Source organism: Dermacentor silvarum, chromosome 6, assembly GCF_013339745.2.
Source record: "Dermacentor silvarum isolate Dsil-2018 chromosome 6, BIME_Dsil_1.4, whole genome shotgun sequence".
Classification (NCBI taxonomy): Eukaryota; Metazoa; Arthropoda; class Arachnida; order Ixodida; family Ixodidae; genus Dermacentor; species Dermacentor silvarum.
The window spans coordinates 115,535,509-115,555,586 of record NC_051159.1 but is presented as its reverse complement, the minus strand read 5'-3'; the positions used below and the strand labels follow the sequence as shown (position 1 = coordinate 115,555,586).

Sequence of the window (20,078 nt, the reverse complement as noted above, 5' to 3'; positions counted from 1 at the left end):
GCGTCAGACAAACGTAGCAGTATATTCCGCACGCCCGCGCGAGGCACCAAACACCGGAACCACGAGCAATTTCGGGCAGCGCGCTGGCCGGGGTAGGTGCATTCCATGGGCGCCGCGCCGACGCGAACACAGCTATTTTTTTTTTTTTGTTTCACATCGCTGAGTGCTAGCTGCCTCCGCGAAAGAAGAATCCAGCGAACGAAAGCAAAAAAAAAAAAAAATGCAGAACGGCAAACAGACGCGCAAAGCATAAAGAATCACTGACGAAGCGCCTCCGGCCATACAACGCGCGCAGGCGAGAGCGCTCGTAATAATGACAATAATAAACGCGGTGTCTCGTAAAAGCGAAAGGAAAAAAATGCAGCAATTCTGCGAGACCGCATATATATAGAGAGCAGTAAGCATATATAATATGACCACTAGAGAAAGCGAGCCTTTACTACACAAAGAATTAAAACGAGAACTTTACTAGACATAATTGTACGGTTTCGTCTAATCGCGCAGCATACACTTGGAGAACGCGCGTTATCTCCAACGATCGGCGTTTTAAAACCACGCACGTACGCGCCGACACAGCCGCGCATAAGGCGCATCCACAGAACAGCTGCTGGGTGGAAAAATGCACATAGAACTCGCAACAATGCGTTGCATTACGGCCACAAAGAGGACGCAACGGCATACTAAACACGCCTCCGCGCACACTTGCTCCAGCTATTTAAAAGAAAACCTGTCTCGTTGCATCCAAAGTGCCGCTTTTTTTCTCGTCTTCATTCGGCATCGGTGGCAGTCTGACATTAAAAGAGAGAGAGAGAGAGAGAGAGAGAAATAGAAAATATGCCCGGACGTTTTCTTGCGTTTCGTCCAGCCACACGCGAAGGTGACGTCACACGTAGATGCTCCTCCTCACGCATGCAGCTGTCAGCGCGCGGCTTCTTCCCGTGACAGGCCGGACAAGATGGCAGAAAGGAAAAGGGGTGGGGAGGGGGTGGAGGGAGAGACGGGGGAGGAGGGGGCGAAAGTGCAAAACATATTTGCCGCCTCCCTGTGGGTCTCTCCTCTGTACGCGCGCGGTCAGCTGCCAAGAACGTGACGCCGATTTAGCGCGCGTAAATATATACAGTCGCACGAGCGCCACCAGAACGGTCGCAACAACCACTTCCTTTCGTCAAGCAAAAGGGCAACAAAACCCTGCGCAGAGCGTCATGCAGTGTTAAGCTGCGGGCCAAGAAAGAGACGCAACACTTTCGATGACCATAGCCGCTCTCTCTACAAGCAAGTAAAGATGCTCACCGAAACCGGTGCCAAGTACCGACGTCAAGCCGGCGTTGTCGTTGGCCGCCACCAGCAGCTTGGCATTCGGCGCAAGCCGCGCCGCCGGCTTCTTCTCCACTGCGTTGCCGCAACAGCGCTCGTCTCTCATGGCACCGCGCGCGCCGCTAGGCCTTTCCTCCGAAAATCCTCATCGGAGGCAATCCACAGACACCGAAGCGAGCTCTAGGAGACGACGACGATGCACTTAAACAACAAGCACGGCGGGTGTTGTCACACGAGATAGCGGCGCCGCACACCCGAAAACTGCTCCGTCAAATCCCGCGCTGCGCACAATCCGGGCGAAGAGGACGACACATATTCCGACGACCGCGCGGCGGCACGCAGATGGAAGCAAGAAGGGACGCAGCACAATCCTCGTGTTTCCAGGTCGAGGCTCGCCTCCCGCTTGATGCGTTACGTGGGCGGACACTGTAAACGGGCAAGTTAAGCCCACAGGCGGCCGCAGAACGCAAATTACGGGCGCCCAGCGCCGGCTAAGCGCTGGGTAGAGACCGCCGGGAGGAAAAGAAGAGATGGTTGGGGCATCCGCGCAAATCGAGCGCCGGCACCGATGCTCGCAAACTGCGCCTCCACAGGCTCCTTCCTCTCCGGAGGAGGAGGAGGATGACGTAGAGAGAGAGAGGAGGGAAAGGCGCCGAGCAAAAACGGGAACGGTCCGCTCTCCAGGCTTGGCGCTTCGATGCGCTGCAGTTCTTTTGCGTTAATTCTCGTTCTCTCCCTCCTCCAACACTCTTTCCGCCGCCTTCGTTCGCTCCGTGGTGGAACACTGCATCCTCTGCTCGTGTTTTGCTGGCTCGAGGCAGGCAAGCGAGGCTCCGCTGAGCGCAGTAGCAGCGGGGGAGCGGGCGGCGCGGCCGCTCCCTCACCGACGGCAGCATGACGTCATCCGGCCGGCCCCGTTCCATCTTTTTCCGCTGCCGTCGTTCTCTCTAGCCGCTCCGGCGGTCGGCTCCGGCTTCAACCGCGCTTGCAAGGAACCTCAAAGCTTCTCACACATCGTGTGGGGTGTGCCGTTCTCCTCGCCTACTAGTATACTAGTTATACACTTGTGTCCCCGTGTACTCGTTTACCGTCTAGCGCACCTGACGTCGAGCGAACGCACGTTTCCGTACGCCTGTTCCAGGCATTACACAGTGCCAATTACTGGGGCTCGGCTCATCTGCATTCACAGTGCCCCCGCGAAGCCTGTCCGGCGCACCTGACGCACGATGGAAGACAGGCGTCCAAAACGGAGTCAAGGATACGCGGCGCGCTGGGGCATTAAAATAAGTCGAGAAACAAAACAATCAACATGGGGAAACAAAACAATCATACAAAAGGGATCGCGCTCCTCGAGGAGCAAAGGTCGTCGCGGTTATATCGGCGATCTCAAGTACTAAACCAAAACATACGCATTGGCTGTGGACAATTAAGGTTACACTGACCGTAAGGTTACACTGACCGTAAGGTCAGTAAAGGGTTGGAGCACAATGTGCTATTAAAGGACACTTTGCACGGTCACAGTCGTACACCGCATGCCAAGTACATTTTCCAACGACCTCCAGAGCCCCGGGGTCCTTTAGAGCAGTGGGCGAGAGGCGACTAAGCGGAAGAAAGATAACGGTAAAGATTGCATGAGATAATGGTTAACACTGTACGAACAATAAGCAAAATGACCTGAAATCAATAGTACCTAACCTTTTCCCATCCGTTGTTTCGCTTTTAGGCAAGCGAAAAAAAAAATTATTCGCTCCATTCGGAATGAAGTGGTATACAGGCGGACGCGGCGAATTTTGCAGGCTGATTTCAATTCACTGCAGCCTCTCCTTGAGAGCCAGAAAACAAGGAAATCATATTTCTTAGCTGCAACTAACTATAAGTAAAGGTTTACTGCATATTTTTTAAGCAACAAAATACCTTTACAGTACACTGTAAACTAATAAACAGCCTTAAAAATGAATAAGGGTGTAACTAACTCGCATCCTTACACCCTGAAATGATGTAAGGGTGGGCGTTATGACAGATTTACACCCTTTTTTTTTTACTTTTGTAAGGGTGTAAGTTATCTTACAGTGTACCACCGTGCACACAGACTGCGCATACGCATTCTCAATTCACTTCGGATGTCACGCAGATCCTCCGCTAGACGGCAAACACTCTGACCGCCGATGCAGACATGGCTTCGCTCGCGAAATAATTGTGCGAACCGAAGTGATGACTTACAGCGTGCGCGATAACTCCCCGTTGTGAACAGCTTTCACGAGGCATTGAGGCGGGAAGTTCATTGTCTCTGCGACAGGTGATTCGGACCTAATTCTCTTGAGCGCCGCGGTCTCTCGTACAGACCGCGATAAGTGGCCAGCATTCCAATGCGCGTCTCTTAATGGCTATGCTGTGTTGGTCTATATGGCCATATAAGTGCCAAGACCAGCAACAAAAGAAAGGGAATGTTGCGAATTCATGCCGCGCGAAGACAGCGCTGTGTGAAGCGACGCGTGCGGATGCCGCCATGTTGTCTCTGGTGCAAACGAATAATGATCGCGCAGAACCTCTTGAACTCAAGCGCAGGCGAATCGAATGTACAGTACTGTGCACATTCTTAAAAACGATTCTGCATGTTACGTTTTTCGGGATTATACTTGTTTTTGTTCTTTCCGGCCATTGTCTTATAGGAACAATGTATTTCGTACAATACGATTTTCGGATGCTACGTTTTGTTTTCCGGTCCCCGTGAAGATAGTATCAACGAGATTCCATTGTACCTAGCTCGCAAGCGAACCAACATAACTGTGACAACTGTAACTTCACCGCAGAAAGAGCTAGGTGTCTGATAAAGGCACGTCAGGTAAACGTCTAAGGACGAGAAATTCTGTTTAGGGGCCCTTCTGGCGACGCCTCAAAACTTCAATCTATGCCAGAAGACAACACAGATGTTTCGTTGACTTAGCATGTACCTCTCGACTAACGAATCCAAGACTATTGCGCAAGAGAACGGGTACGCGAAGTTTTTGGTTCACTTCCGCGAATACGTATACGGTCAAGGAAGCAATATCCCAATTCTCGCACATACTAGTATAACGAACAGGCTCGGCCCCAGAGGACCCGGCCGGATTCGTACTTATAATCGTCCTTTGCCTTCAACATAAATCCAAGCTGGAAGCCACGCCTCGTCTTCCTTCCTATGTGTCTCGTTCGTAGGCTGTATACGCAGTATAGTTATGACACGCACCTACCAGCTCAGTACAAGCCCTGCTGGGGTCTCTACGAGTGCCCATAAATACTTAAGAATGCCGCAGTATCTCTACAATAAAAAGGCACTTATACGCTAAAGTATATGCGATTTTATTTTAGCCAGCATCCAGACCACGAAATTGCTTATGCTCGTCGCAACGTGAGCGCGACACACCAGGTCAACACATAAACGTATATACGTGGTTGCGCAACACCCATTTTTGAAGGTCGATGGGAACGAATCAGAAATACAAGTTTCGCGTACGCATAGCACCTTTAACGGTGCGACCCACATAACAACGACCGGCAAAGATTAACGGCTCAACCGCGCCACTCCCACCGCGCACTGGCCGAGAACCGCTACTAGATAGTTCCTGCTCGAAGCGGGGACCTGCTGTGACCGCGGTGACGCAACACGCAAAGCACGTACTCGGAAGCATCTTCCTCAATGAGCTGCCGAGTTAATCGTCCCCCGTCGACACGTAAACCAGCGGTCACGCTCGAGGGAGCAGCGCTAACAGCCCGCCGCCTTTTGTTTAGCGGTATTTAGCGATATGCAGGAAGTGACCGCCAGCGGGAAGTTACGCGCGCCTGTCGGAAGTGACGTCATCGAGGCTAGCACAGCTGCTCGCACGTCGCGCACAGCGAGGACAGCGCGTTGCCGGCAGGAAGCAGCAACTTCTACACACACGTAAACCACAAGCGGATTGTCAAAAAAAAAAAAAAATAAGGAAAGAAAGGAGTCACAGGTATAAATCTGCCAGAGGGTAGATGTAGAAAGTGGGTTAGCTATATGTAAACCATACGTTGCTATAGTCCGCGTACATTGCAGCCAGCAATGTTCGCTTTTATTAAACAAATTGCAACAGCACCACTTACGACAGGAACGAGCAAACACAGAATACGTACCGACTACCAACAGGGCATGCATGAATTGCATGCTGTAATCCATGTAATAAATTCAGTTGGTAGTTAGCTGCACATGTCCTGTGTTCTCTCATGCAATTCAGCTAATAAAGCCAGCTTAAAATTAGCACGCATCCTGTGTTCTCTTTCTGGTCCCTGTTGTGGTGCTGTTTCAATACGAATCATTAACAACTTGCACAATTTGTCATCCCCAATCACCATTTATTAACATATTTATATAGTTTTTTTATCGCACAGCGCTCCGGAAGCGGCACAGCGGGGGTATGAACTGACCCAACGGTATACAGATTCAGGTCACTCTCTGGCCAATTAGTCCGCCACGTGACAATGCGCACCATTATCTAAGGCGAGTGAATCGGGGTATATGTCAGCATACTTCGCCGCAGGGTACAATACGGAACGACAGCTACAGGCCTCTCGCACGTTCATCCAAGCTAGAGACGGTCGAGAGATTTAGATTAGGCGGCCCCAACGCTTGCGTCGCCCTAATCTAAAACTATCTACAGTCGCGAATGTCCCAGCCTTCTGTGCGACTTCCCGGAGTGGAGATCTCTGGTAAAAACAGTCCCACTAGATTTAATCCTTTAGTTATTTTGCCGCATAGGAGTGAACTACGTGCTTATAGGTTAAAAAGAAAATGGGGCACGAGATACCTTAAACGATAAGCCGTGAAAACAACTCTGCGTCGCGCGAGCTATCGAGTTCAATGCCGGCTAGCTACCGCAACTATAGCGGACTGAGCGGTCTCTATACAAGGCGTCAAAAATGCTCGAACCGAAACGCCGGCGTAATAAAGCCGCGAGCAAACGCAGTCTGGAAAGGGAAGAGAGGGGAGGGGCGTTTCTGCGCTGACAGGTCGCGGCTCTGACAAATCGGCCATCGTCCATCACGCACGCGCAGACACGCCGTAATCGCGCGCCACCGAGCACAAAAAAAAAAAAAAAGAAAAAAGGGCGCGGAATAACCCGCTGGAACGGCACGATAGACGTTCTCGGCCGCAGCTTCCAGGACACCCTGCCTCAGAGCGTCGTTCGCGAAAGAGAGGAAGAGATAGCACACGCGCAGGCGCAAGCGACCCAATACAGCAGGCGGCGTGGGATCCGTTGGATTTGATCCCGAACGCCCGAAGAGGTATAGAGCAGTCATTGGTCTCTCTATGCGTGCAGTGAAGGGGCTCCGCGGTGAACTGGCGGCGAGGTAGGCAGGTACGCGTAGAGCTCCTCCGACGGAGACAACAAAGTGCCATACCAGCAGCAGCGCCACTCTGCGACTAAACTAGGACAAGCGTGGGCAAGCGTCTTCTGGGCCAACGCAACATACATACATACACACACACACACACAAGCGCGGCAGGAGATGGCAGGAGGCGTTTCTGGTTTAGTTCCACGCCGTCTCGAGCACTGCATCAACGCGCAAGCACATACGCCAGACACAGACACACAGGCGCTCGAGAAAGCGGTCCCTTCTTCCGCAAGCACGGTTGAGAGAGGGAGTGAGAGCACAAACAGGAAGGGCGCACCTTTCTTAGACAATAAGAAAAAAAAAAAAAAGGACAGCTCCGTCTGTGTTTGTGTCGCGCTGTGTGCGTGATGCCCATCTCATCGCCCCACTTTCAAAACTGCGCACGCGCACCCGTCATCCATTTGCGCAACAGGCGCATCTTTTGAGTGTGATGAGATGCGATCAAGATGTATATGTATACTATGCGTGCAAAGCGACGGAGAGGCGGTCCAGGAAATGCAGCAATTAGGAGCGTCGTGCCCGGTTTGCGCCTCTCAATGTGCCTTTCGCAGGTCGGGAACGAACGAGAATATCATCATCTCTCTCTACATAAGCGGCAAGAGCGAGATACACACAGGCGCGGCGCTGCCTCGATTCGCCACGATACGCCTTTCTTCTTTTGTTCCAAGTCCGCGCCTATATGCATATATACATAACGGGCGACGAGGGTCTTGTGCACAAGCGAATTCGCATTTCGTCTCCCGATGGGAATTACTGCCACGGAAACTACAACGAGGAAGGATATTTTTCTCCGTTACAGCGCGCCGCCGGAGCCTATAGCCTCGCGCCAACGCTCTCTTTTGGCTCGCGGACATAAGGACAACTCGTTCACAGGCGGCGCGCACTAGGAAGTTTTTCGCATCCTCACTTTCAGAGGCATTGTTGAACGTAAAGGAACTTGCTTCGCACCCGGCGTTTCCTCCAACAGTCGGTCATCGGTCAGAGAGTGAGAATGCAAAGGAGGGAGAGAGAGAGACGCAAAGGAACAACGTGAGAGGGTTGTTCGCAACTATAGCGCTGCCCCCGCTGCAGTGATCATGTGACCCGAGATATCGGGAAGCATGCCGACAGCGTTAACGTTGTCGTAAGACGAGCGTTTTAGCACTGCGGTGTGGGCACCCGTACGCCGTGGTTGTCTGGCCCTGCCCGACATGACTGCGTTTTGTATATTTGCCTTTAGCCTGCCTATTTCATATACTTATGCCCATTTGCTACTGTACTTCTACGTCGTTATGAGCCGACATGTAGTTTCTATACTATAATGTATACGCTATTGTTGTTGTGCACGATTGTCGCACATGAGCAGCCTGGCCGGCAAACAAGCACTACACATGCTTCGGTTGGCCAGTTAACATTTATCGCGTGCATTCCTTCATGACAATTAGTTTTATTCGCCTTGATAAATGCATAACAAATATTTCTGGGCTCATGTCCAATTCTGCTCGTCTGCCTTCTGGTCGTCTATCATACTTTGTCAACGCATTACATCTTTTTTCTTGTTCGAATAAATAAAGGTATAGGACGGGAACGATGCCGCAACAGCGGTGGTCAATCAATCAAGTTATTACATTTCAAGTTAATTACAGCATAGAAAACATACAGGCGAGGGTCCCAAAGCACAAGACTACAACGGGACCCTAGATCGCTCTATGAACAGTTTTCCGCATATATAGTTACATATTTTGTTTCGACAACGGTACTGCATTTCATTGCAACCATTCACACTGGATGTGTGTACGTAATGCAGGAGAGGCACAATTCCTTTCATCGACTTGGCCTGCTCACCGTTCAAGTGAAGCAAGATAAACAGGGTGTTTCAGCAAACACTTTCAAAAATTTATACAGGTTGCCTGTGGCAGTTATCACAATTCTACTCGAAGAGGCGGACATGCGAAAAAAATATATATATAACCCATAGTCGACTAATTGACAAAAATCACTAATTAAGTTGTAAAATCACTAATTAAGTTGTAAACTAATTACTTTACGGCCCATATTGAAATTTACAAATTCTAGCCGTGGAGTTCGCAAGGCGGATAACTAATTCTCAGGATGACACCAGTTTCGAGATATTAATTCCCGAACTTTGCGGAGAAATGCATTGGCGTTCCAGTTACTTTCTTAACAAAACGCCATTTTAGGCACTCAAGCACTAAAGCATGTAGTTGACGTGTGAATGAATGAATGCATAATAGAATGATAAGAGAATTGTACGTGAGAAAAAAAGGGACGAGCTCGTATGAATAAGCGTAAATACCATAGGACACCTTTTTTTACGTCTGAAATGGGGGAAAAGAAATTTCAAGTTTCTGTCTAGACGCCAAAGTAGACGCAATCATCGCTAGCCTCGATCGAGTACTGTGGCAAGCAGATTGAAGGAACAGGAAGTAAAGATCGTTGACGTGAAACGCAAGGGCAATAAATTTAGCTTTAGCTGGATTAAGCTCTAACCAGAATTCTAGCCCGACACGCCGAGAGGTGCGCGCCCCCTATAGAGTCGATGTCACGTACACACAGCCTGGTTGACGACGCGACGGCCCATGCGAATCCTGCGACGACGGAAATGACCGAGCAGTATTTTGGTCTCAGCACATCCGGGTCCTTGCCTCCTGCGCGGGAGCCCGTGAAATTTATGGCGCCCTCATGATGGCGCTCGGCTCCTTTCTCTTTCCGCTGTTGTTGTTGTTCGCTATACCGCGCATACGAGGGTCCACGATGCGACGGCCATACAGCGCCTGCTGCACGAGAACGACAACAAACCTGCCGCAAAATGCAGAAATGGTGCTGGTGCCGTACCCTGGAGTGACCCGCTTTAAAGATTTCACTTTCGGCGCGCTTCTTTAATTATCTGCCACAAGCCGGCGACAAAATTAGCGGTGCGCCTCGTCACCGTTATTTTCACGTCAAATACAGTTTTGTCGAGCGCGCAGCGAGGACGGCAGTCCAGAGAGCAGCCACGTCATGAGACTGTACGTCCCACTGGAGTCATGGAAATAGATCGACAGGGGCGTTTTTTGAAAGTAATTAGAGAACCTCAATTAAGTTAAATATATAACAGACATCTTGCCAATGCTCTTCACTGCATGCTTAGAAGTATTCAAGCTCTTAGACTGGCAAGGCTTAGGAGTGAGGATCAACGGCGAATATCTCAGCAACCTTCGGTTTGCAGATGACATTGTTCTATTCAGCAACAAGGGGGGCGGATTACAACAAACGATTGAGGACTGTAACCGAGAAAGTGTAAGAATCGGGTTGAAGATGAATATGCAGAAAAAAAAAAGATAATGTTCAATAGCTTGGCAAGGGAACAAGAATTCAGGATCGCCAGTCAGCCTCTATAGATTCTGTAAAGGAGTACGTTTATAGGTCAATTACTCACAGGGGAGCCTGATCATGAGAAGGAAATTAACGGAAGAATAAAATTGGGTTGGAGTGCATACGGCAGACATTGCTAAATCCTGACTGGGAGCTTACCACTGTCGTTGAAAAGAAAAGTGTACAATCATTGCATTCTACCGGTGCTAACATATGGGGCAGAAATCTGGAGGTTAACAAAGAAGCTCGGGGACTGCGCAAACAGCGACAGAACGAAAATGTTAGACCTAACGTTAGGAGACAAGAAGAGAGCGGTGTGGATCAGAGAGCAAACGGGGATAGCCGATATTCTAGTTGACATTAAGCGGAAAACATGAAGCTGGGCAGGCCATCATGTAATACGTAGGATGGCTAACCGGTGGACCATTAGGGTTACATAATGGATAGGCCAAGAGAAGGGAAGCGCAGTTGAGGACGGCAGAAAACTAGGTGGGGTGATGAAGTTAGGAAATTCGCAGGCGCAAGTTGGAATCAGCTATCGCAAGACAGGGGTAATTGGAGATCGCAGGGAGAGGCCTTCGTCCTGCAGTGTACATAAAATATAGGCTGATGATGATGACGATGATAACAGGCACTAAACGGAATTGTCGTTTAGACAAAACACCTTCAGTATTGCTTTTTCTATACTCGCGCAATAATTTAAAAAGAAAGAAATAGGGAAGGAGGAGAGGGTGTTGTTCTGGATCAGGAGCAGCTTTTACCGAAACATTTCTACGCAAAAGATCCTTTAAATTCGCAGTATGCACAGGACGAATGTGGTTATTGCAGTTATGTTGCACTGAGGGTCTCTTATCTGACAATGCTCGCCAGTGCTAGCGACCGCGTGCTTCCGCATGTACAGCTACATTACAACCGATGCCTCAAAAGGCACGGCTACCACGCCGTTATTCATCATGTATACTGCTGTCATTTAAAAAAACGGCTGACCTGCATGCGCATGTGCGTTACAGCTTTCCTCGCGTTCTCTGTCAGTATTGGGTAGATACAAGTGTTTCCGTACGCTTGAGACGTCGTGTAAACAAACTTTACGGTTTGTCCATTCAAAGGGACGAGCCGCATTCCCTCCTTAAACATCCACAGCGAAAAAAAAAAAAAAAAAAAGTTCCACCCTACGGTTTCTATTGAAGGCGCTGCTGGAAAAGCGCCATTCGTATAGCAAAGGAGGACGTTCACCCTTACAAAAAAAAAAGTAAACTATACGGAACGCCGAGGCAACGCCCCGCCATTTAACAGCAAACCGCTGGCGGCCGGTATATTACCGTATAGCTGCTGCCTTATATGAACGGTACCGCCACCTTCAACGCGTGCTCGAAATTCGCACTTATTCATATACTCATGCAACGATGCACTTCCTTCCGTATGCGTGAGAAAACAGCCCGCACGGAAGCAACATCCGTATACACATGCTCGCAATAGCCGTTGCGCTCGTGATAAAGACACACATCGAGGAAAAGGCAAACCCATGACTCTTTAATTTCCAGAAAGGAAAATTAAAAGCAGTACGGTACAACTAAAATGCGAAAACCGAAAAGCACGGTGCACTACGTGCCTTCGTCGGCAAAGGTGCGACGTGACGGCGGCAGGTCATGGCTCGCTCCAGTGCGAGCAGCTAACAGCGCAATTTTCTTACTTTCCTTCTTTTTTTTTCTTTCCTGCGTTCGTTCGCTTGCTCTTTGCACCGGACCTCCAGCTCACTGTTGGGCTTTCAAAAGGTCACGTCTGCATGACGTGCGACGATTACGCGGCACTCTCAAGGACGCGACTCAATAAACGCCTGGAGAACGAAGGGCGGCTGCGCATGACCCGCGTTAGAGCACTGACTAGCTAACAACGACCGCAAGACGCATCTCAATCGTTTCAACAAAAAAATTGGAGGTCGTTTAAGCTTAGCCTTTACGAGTGGAACGCGATAGCGCTATTGGGCCCCGTTTGCATCGCACTTTTCTTTGAGTAGGCTTCACTGCAACACAGCACGTGGGAAAGCCAGCTTACAAAGACCAAGTTTACTCCGATCCTCTTAAAGTCGGCTTCACTTTTAAAGAGAAATGCGTTGCTGGGAAGACGTTTTTCCATGGGAAATATGTCGTCTTATATTAAAATTTGAAGGCTCCCTAGCACTTCTTTATTATTTTATTAATTGCTTGCTATTGCCCCGACGCGCGCGCGTGTCCAAAACGCATTAGGCAGGCGAAGTCCTAATATGACTTCCCGAGGATGCGAGCGCCATCTGGATATGAATTTCGCAACTAACCTATCCGAGCGCGCCGCTGTTAATTGGTATCAACATTACTAGACTAGTAACGTTGGTTGGTATGATATAAATGCTGGAAAAGAGATTTGTGTTTGAGTTTCCTCGTAACAGAAACATCTTTTCTCGTACATTAAAATTACAATCCGACGCCACCATATCTGTAGGTTGTGGTTAAGTCGTACTTTACCATTTTTCTGACGGATTTCACTGTGAGAAATTCAATTTTTGTTCACTAACACCTTGGGCCACGCGGAAGCCCCGCGCGGTCGGGGGTCGGGGTGGTTGGGGAAGATTTTCTCTGCCACGGACGCCGACATCCACGCCGACGCCGAATTTTCTGCGACACGGGTCCCTTAACGCTGTCGCGTTAAAAAAGGGGGAGGACTCTCCAAGGCACGCAGAAACAACAACAGGGACATGTTGTGCGCATGGCTACTTTCTAGTACACTGTACGCATGGCTGAACAACAGTTAGCGAGAGATGAAGGAGGATGTGTCCTAGTAATCGATCATAGCGCTAAGAAAAAAGTAACGTATCAAAAGGGGCGAAAGGCGCCACCAAATCTTGGCTGTGAAGGTGTAGTCACCCGGAAATGTAGGGCCACAGAAATAAGAATGCCTCGAATTAGCTACGCGCATCTAAAACCTCGCTCCCGGGGTGCTCCTCCAACGTCTTGCTCTATCCTGCCAGTCGCCTATGCTCCGAAGACGACAGAATGGTGCCCGCGTCAAAGCGAACAGCGCAAACCCGATGAGCGTCCCGGAAGAGCTCAGAATGGCGCAATGCAAGACTCTCGATAGACACACACACGCGCGCGCGCGCGCGCGCGCGCAGTGTGGTATGTGTGTATAAACGCCGAGACGAGGGGGGGGGGGGGGGGGGGGGGGCTTCGGCGCCCTCCCCCCTCTGCGCTCCCGAAAATAAGACGTCTTGGCGGGCGTTCGCGGGGGAAAGGGGTCTAAATTTGGGCATCCGGCTCGCATGACGCGCGGCGCAAAAAGACCACCGCGCCTGCATGACCTGACGGCGCCCGTTTCATCCTGCGCATATGTCCGTGCACCTGTTGCCGACGGCGCAGCGGTACGCGCGCGGGGAGTCGTTGAATGGCCGTTTTTGGAAGGAACGCCCGCCCTGAACACACGCCGCTTCAGTTCAACACGGCACCTCGCGGAAGGTGGCTTGCTGCCACCAGCCACTAAATTGTCAAACGTGGCCTCAGAGATCGGGCAATCTTGGAGATATCTTGGAAGCCACGCGTAAATATCATTCGCTCTTTGGTTTCCAACGACGGATGGCGCTGTATGAAAACGTAGTCCGGTTCAACTACTTTTGTTGTTATTAGTTTAACTTTTACGTGCTCCGGCACTAACTTACACGTTAAGCCAGTGCGGCAGCGCAACACCTTTCAGTGCCTAGAAATGAGGAATCTCTAAGCTGTAATTAAGCCTTGCCTTCGTAAACAGAAGTAATCTTACCAAAATGAACACACGGAATGTGGCAGACTGTGCAATGTCGGGTTTCGCTTTAACATACAGCGCCTGAGCACCACACAAACAAATGCCTCGACGCGTTCGCCTCCCACATTCGCACTGGGGCCACAACTGGATTGCTCCTAACTTCCATTATGGCAGAAGAACACGCAAACCCTGCGTGAAGAGATGGCGGTCCACATCGCAAGGTAAGGGGAACACATGGTAAAAGTGATGAGTAAGCAACAGAAGGCACAGACCCTACGACTTACGTCCCCTACAGTACCACGACCGTAAAGTTACCCCTATGTTGTGCAAGCAAAGACAGCCCTTATAAGTTTTTGATAGTCCAAACTGCCTACACTTCTTAAGTATACTTACAGATATGTCCGTATGTGACTATATATAGTTTACCGACTGTATAAAGACTAAAGCCCTTAAAGCCTTTTCCTTTAGTTTTCATGGTTCATATTCTTCCGAACGGGTTGCTTCAGCCACTCGTCGACAACCAGTATAAAGCCGCAAGTGCTGATCTGAGTGGGTTGGCACACGCTGTGAACGCTAGAAAACGGCGCAAGGAGGAACGAAGCGCACAAACGAAGCGAAAGGCACATAAGTCCACCGGCTGTCTGCAGATAATACATAGACTTCACAGAACGCCTACAGACTTTCTATAGACTGGCGAAATAACTTCTGTCAGAGAAAAGACTCAAAATTTCGCTAATCTACGAAACGACCCCCCCCCCCCCCCCCCCGAAAAAAAAAAAGAAAGGTATGCCTCGTCTATAGCTGTAAGACCTGCAGAACTGTTAATATAGCAGGAAAGCTCCAGCGTTTTATTATCGTTTGTGAAGCATGTCTAGTCATCAGTGAAATCTGCTATACCTTCATAAATGGACAATGCTTTCCCCATAAAAGAGGACCCGGAGGCAGCGTTGCATAGTCGACCACCTCTACAACGAATTCACCAATATAACGAAGGTTTCCCTATGTCTCGGCCGAATTCTTATATTTCGTATGCAATGTGAACGCCTCTATACAGTGAAGACCAATACAGCGAATTTGTCCGTACAAGGAAGGAATTTAGGCAGACAGCAGAGGGCCCATCCCCTCAAGCCGTGGCCTCATCAGCGCCCGGTCGACACCGCAATTAAGCTCGGGTGGGCCAGAACTCTGCAACGGATATGGTAGCGGTCATGTAAGCTGCTACCATATAGCCACCGGACATTCGCCCAGTGAACCGTATGGCTCAACACTTTGATCAGCGGCCCTAGCATTTTGTGAACTTCGATTTTGAGCACCCGGGGTTCTTTCGAGCGTGAATTCATTCACTAAGTACGCCCTGAATTCATTTTAAATAACGGTTTTCTTTAGCTGAACGAGCTAATATCCTACACTATTGCTAGCGGTGGTGCGCGACCTTTACAACGAAGTGCGCTGCATAAAGAAGGGTATTGGAGGCCCCAAGCGCTTCATTATGAAGGCGACCCACCCTCCCACAACGCCGCAGAAGTACCAATAAAATCAGGCAAGATTGCAGTCGGTCGTGCAAAGCTTAGGCACAGCGAAGCTTACTGGCTGCTACTGCTAGGTATGAACTTGGTTGCTGCTAGGTCTTAACTTGGTTTAACTGAACTACGCATGTAGGAAGGTATTCTCGAGCGATCATTTTCAGAGGTACCTTCCGTTTCGCGACATTTCGCGTGACTAGCGCTGGACGCGTGGGCGCCTACGAGCGACAGCGTTCCTGGCATGCCACAAACGCAGGCAGGCTAACCAAGGTTGGCACAGTGCCAAGAACGCTGCTGCTTGCCGACGCCGAACGCGTTGGAGGCTAGCCGCTCGATATGGATCGGCCAGCTTCGCTGTGTTTTGAGCTTTGCGTGGCCTAGTGCAAGCTTTCGCCTTTTTTTTTCCTGGCTCAGCGCGAGAGCGTACGCGTACGCGGGTTCGATTCCCGCTCTGGCTCGATTTTTTTTAATTTATTATATCACGCTTTTCCTTTTGTTTTCCTGTCTGTTTGCCAGCGCGGTCGTTTGAACCCCGGCGCCACGGCGGAAGCCGTGGTGCCGGGCGCCGACGCGAAGCGGCGGTCGTTGGGGTGTTGCGGAGCGCAGCGTAGCAACACCCCAAATAAAAAAATACTGCTCCAGTCAGGTAGACTGCTCCCTCCCTGATAGTGAGATTATATTTGGATCATCAAAACAGTGATGCGTTTATTTAGGAATACCACCGATCCCCTAACAGCAGGCTAGTCAGCCCCAATCCAGCGTGGTCTCCGTAAACGCCTCCTCCGTTCCAACGGCGGCGGCTAGAAACATGGTACGCGCGAGCGGCGCAGCGCGGCGCCAGCGGTCGAGCGCTGTACGGGGGCTGAAATAGAAATACGCGGGACGGTAAAGCAGGAAGCTGGCGAGGAGGAGACCGCGTGCGCATGCACGCGGTCTCCTCCATCTCCTCCGGGTTGCCATGGCTACCACGGCTATACGCACCACAAATTACGGCTGGTTTAAACAGCTAGCTTCGCTGTTAAAAACGCAGGGACGCGTTGTTATTAGAAGTATAACGAGGTCTACATGCGTACACAGCCCAGCTGCGTATACCGTGGGAAACGTTCCGCGACATCCGAGAGAGGAGGAGACAAATCACAACACCGATTTGCCCTGCAGCTCTCACTGACACGAACGCTGTCGCCGAGGGCGCGCCACGCTACATGGCGCATTACATCACGCACTCGCGGCCGCGGCCCCGTTTCTCAAGTGGCTGCGTTGCCGTAGGCATATCAACACGCTGCGATGCGCAGTCTGACGACCCGATGCGCCGCCGCCGCAGGAAAAAGCAATAACGAGTCCCATATAGACGCACAAGGTCGTACGCACCCGCCCGCGAGGCGCCGGCGAGTCCCACACGCTATAATGCAAGACACACTTCATACAGACACGCACACACAGTGTAGCCGTAGCAGGTGCAGAGACAAAGGAAGGCGTGTCTTCCAGTGACTGCGACGACGCCGGCCCTTCTTGGCTTGGCTGCCTACGGTTTTCCTGGGCGCGCGACGAGAGGCCGTATAGTATTTACAAACCACCGCCGCGGCGTGGGAGAGCAAACGGTCTGGCCTGACGAGGACGGAGCCTTGAGTTCCAGTTCCGCTACCCGGTTTTCTGTTAGCTGCTCGTTACAGAGCGCCGGCCATACGGATGGCATGCACGGGCCGCTGCGGCTAGCTGACATCCGCCTGGAACTGGACACGCTCCAGACGCGACTGCGATAAACGGGAAGTATACGGGGTGACTGCCTATACAATAGACGACAGTGCTGGTGTACAGTCAGGGGCACTGTCGCCTTTTGACATCTCCTTAAGGCTGTAAATAGTATTCACTCGTCGCGCGCGCGATACACGTGTGAGCTATATGTGGCACGTCATCGCGTGTTGAAGGAACAGCGCGACCGCGGGATGGCAACGGTGATGTGCCCTTTAGCTGCCGTCCCGTGTTAGAGCTGTTGCCGCATGTCTTGTTACTTGTCCCCGCGTAACATTTCCATCTAAGCTCCGGTTACTCTAGATATCGGTGTCTTGATAGGCCGCCAGAAGGTGAACTATATGGCCAGGCACGTTAAAACAACGGCATCACTGCCCTGACAAAACCCTCGCATGGCAGCATATATAGAGTGCACAGAATCGAGAAAACCTTGCCCCATTCAGAGGTACGTAAAAGGGGGAATCTAGAGCATGCATGTTCGGGCAACCGCTACGCACGCTGAACACGAAGATACGAGAACACGAATTATACTGCGTGCATCGATGCGCATACATAACTACCAGGTCACTCGCGAGCAGCATCAATGTTTATTGAAACATTAGCGCACACACCAAACGGGCCAAAATGCGAGAACAGAGCTCAGTCCGACCATTACGCATACTTGGGTCTTTATTTCGTTCTTATAACTTCTTGCACCGTCGTATAATTATATGAGAAACCACGCACCGCCACCATCTCAGCTTACAGCTGTTAATCGACCCGTTTATGGCAGGCCTGTTCTATTCGACCCACTATATACTGACTAGACGCCGTGTAATTTCTTAATCGAATCACGGATCGCGCATCTCGGGCCAATCTGTGACGTTCCCGCACGTCGTTACGCGCACGTGACCCCGCGTCATACAGGCCATCTTCTTCGCAACGAGTCGCCGGCCACGCAGCCGTCCCCTTCTGCGGGCCAGCAAATTAGCCCGCGCACAATAATCGAGCCCTCCCCTGAGGAAGGCGAGCCCGATTTCGCTCGGCCGACAATGCGCGGTCAGCCTGCATGGGATGCGACGAGCTAGGCGCACTCACCCCTTTCCTTCTCCCTTAATCTGCTCCGCTGCTGCGACAACACCGCGATAGAAGAACAAACAAGCAAAACCGCAAAGAACGAAGCAAGCAACTACAAACTGCTGCGCGCGCAGGCAGACACCGTAATCACTAATCCAATCTATAGCGAGCAGCAGCAGTGGCGGCGGCGGCTAATTCGGGCGCGCTCTTCTTTTGTCTGTGCACGCGTAGCTCGTGCAGCGAGTGGCGCGCTGTGCCGAATTCCCCCGCACGTGCGTCCGTGTGCACGAGCGTGCGTGCGTGCGTGCGTGCAGTCCAGGCGTGCAGCGCGCTCTGCTCGATTCCTTTGGGGCGGCGGATGGCCCGGAACAAAGGCGAGATCAAGGCCGCCCTAGATATCAGCTGCGCTCGAGCCGCAATCGGCACGGAAGTGCCTCTGAAGCGACGGTATAACAGCAGGTCACTGCGGGAACGTTAAATGCATTGCACGACATAGCTATTGCCGTCAGCTGTTGCCATCAGCTGTACGTTGGGATTTGGGTCTTTGGACCGCTGGGCTGAGACCAACTTTCGGGATTTGAAGCAGAAGGGAAACGGAAACTCGGACTTGGAGAAAAATCGAAGATAGTTTATACGCGTACTTACATATATTTACAAGAAGGAGATAACTGACACATAGCTTGCGCATATCTAGCTCTCAAAGCCCGACAGGCGGCGTCTCTCTTGCTCCAAAATATCAATGTCAGTTTCAGCCCGGGGTTCGAAGATCCAAGCCGTAACATTGGTGGCAGCGGTGGCATTGACGAAGCCAGTATCTCAACAATACCAACACGAGGAGGTTTTAGAATCAGAACCGAAACAACAGCGCCGCCGGTAAAATGGCAAGCGCACACGCGTCGAACACAGGTTCGCCATCGCTTCCAACTCGTCGGACGAGGCCTAAAAAATAACAGCTACGACATTTAGGAACCTATTCGGGAATGCGTCGAAAACTTGTTGGATGTGGGCACGATTATAGTAGTGAATAGGTCATGTCATACATATATAAGCACGTATATTTCGCGCAATATAACTGCCGAAAAAAAAAGCATTAGGTTGATATTTCACACTATGTATACACGCGCAACGAATAAGTGTAACTCATTTTTTTTTTTTTTTTAAGAGAAAGTAGTAAAAGAACGCGAAGAGCAGGGCGAACATTTGTAGACTCCTCACTTTTAAAAGCGAAGCTTTGCCAACCTCGCCGGGTTTCGTGAGACTGGTGCTGTGGCCTGGCTATTCGCAATGCACACGGACTACAGGTGGCGCGCGAGGCGATCCATGATGGCGGGTATCAGAATAGGCGACTGCGCGTCCGTGTGGTAGCACGCCGCGGGCTTTTTCTCATCATTCTCGTCGCACGCCGAGTGTATTCTTATTTTTCAGATTTTATTCTCGTCGGCTGCGGAATGCCGCTGCATAACCAAAAGCGTGCATAACGAGAAGTGCGTGCGTGCGTACGTGCTCGTTATTTTACGGCGAATGACGCCCTTAACCTTTCCGAATGATGCATGCGACGCGAAGCGTATCTAGAACGAACGCTATGGCTGGAGTGCAGCGTTTTCGGTTTAAGTAAGAAAACGTACACCGATCATGGAACGACAGAGAGCTGAGCTAGTTGGTAAAGATTCATAATGCAAAATAGGCAAGGCGTGCAGACACGGACACAAGAGAAGTGGACAACGCAAACGGCGTTTATGTTGTCCACTCCTCTTGTGTCTGCACGCCGATCTGCTTTTTTTTTTTTTTGCACCGATCTTGCTTTCCAATTAATAAAAAAAATCAGTGCAAGCAAATATACCACAGAGCTAGCTATCGGCACGAGGCTCCGAACCTAGTTACGCTCCGTCAGTTACGCTCGAAAACCAGTCACTAGCT

The 20,078-nt window shown here is 50.7% G+C and overlaps 1 protein-coding gene across 2 annotated transcripts in view; it reads right to left on the bottom strand.

Moving 5' to 3' along the window:
- LOC125946390 (uncharacterized) overlaps nt 1–20,078 on the bottom strand; it is a 65,853-nt gene that overhangs the window by 28,285 nt on the left and 17,490 nt on the right. The window contains exon 1 of one of the 2 annotated variants that reach the window (XM_049669395.1): nt 1,291–2,619. The exons of the other annotated variant lie outside the window; for it this stretch is intronic. Within the exon in view, the coding sequence (XP_049525352.1) occupies nt 1,291–1,420 (130 nt within the window). The 5' untranslated portion in view covers nt 1,421–2,619. Of the gene's footprint in view, nt 1–1,290; nt 2,620–20,078 lie in introns of those variants that run through there. 2 annotated transcript variants of the gene reach the window in all.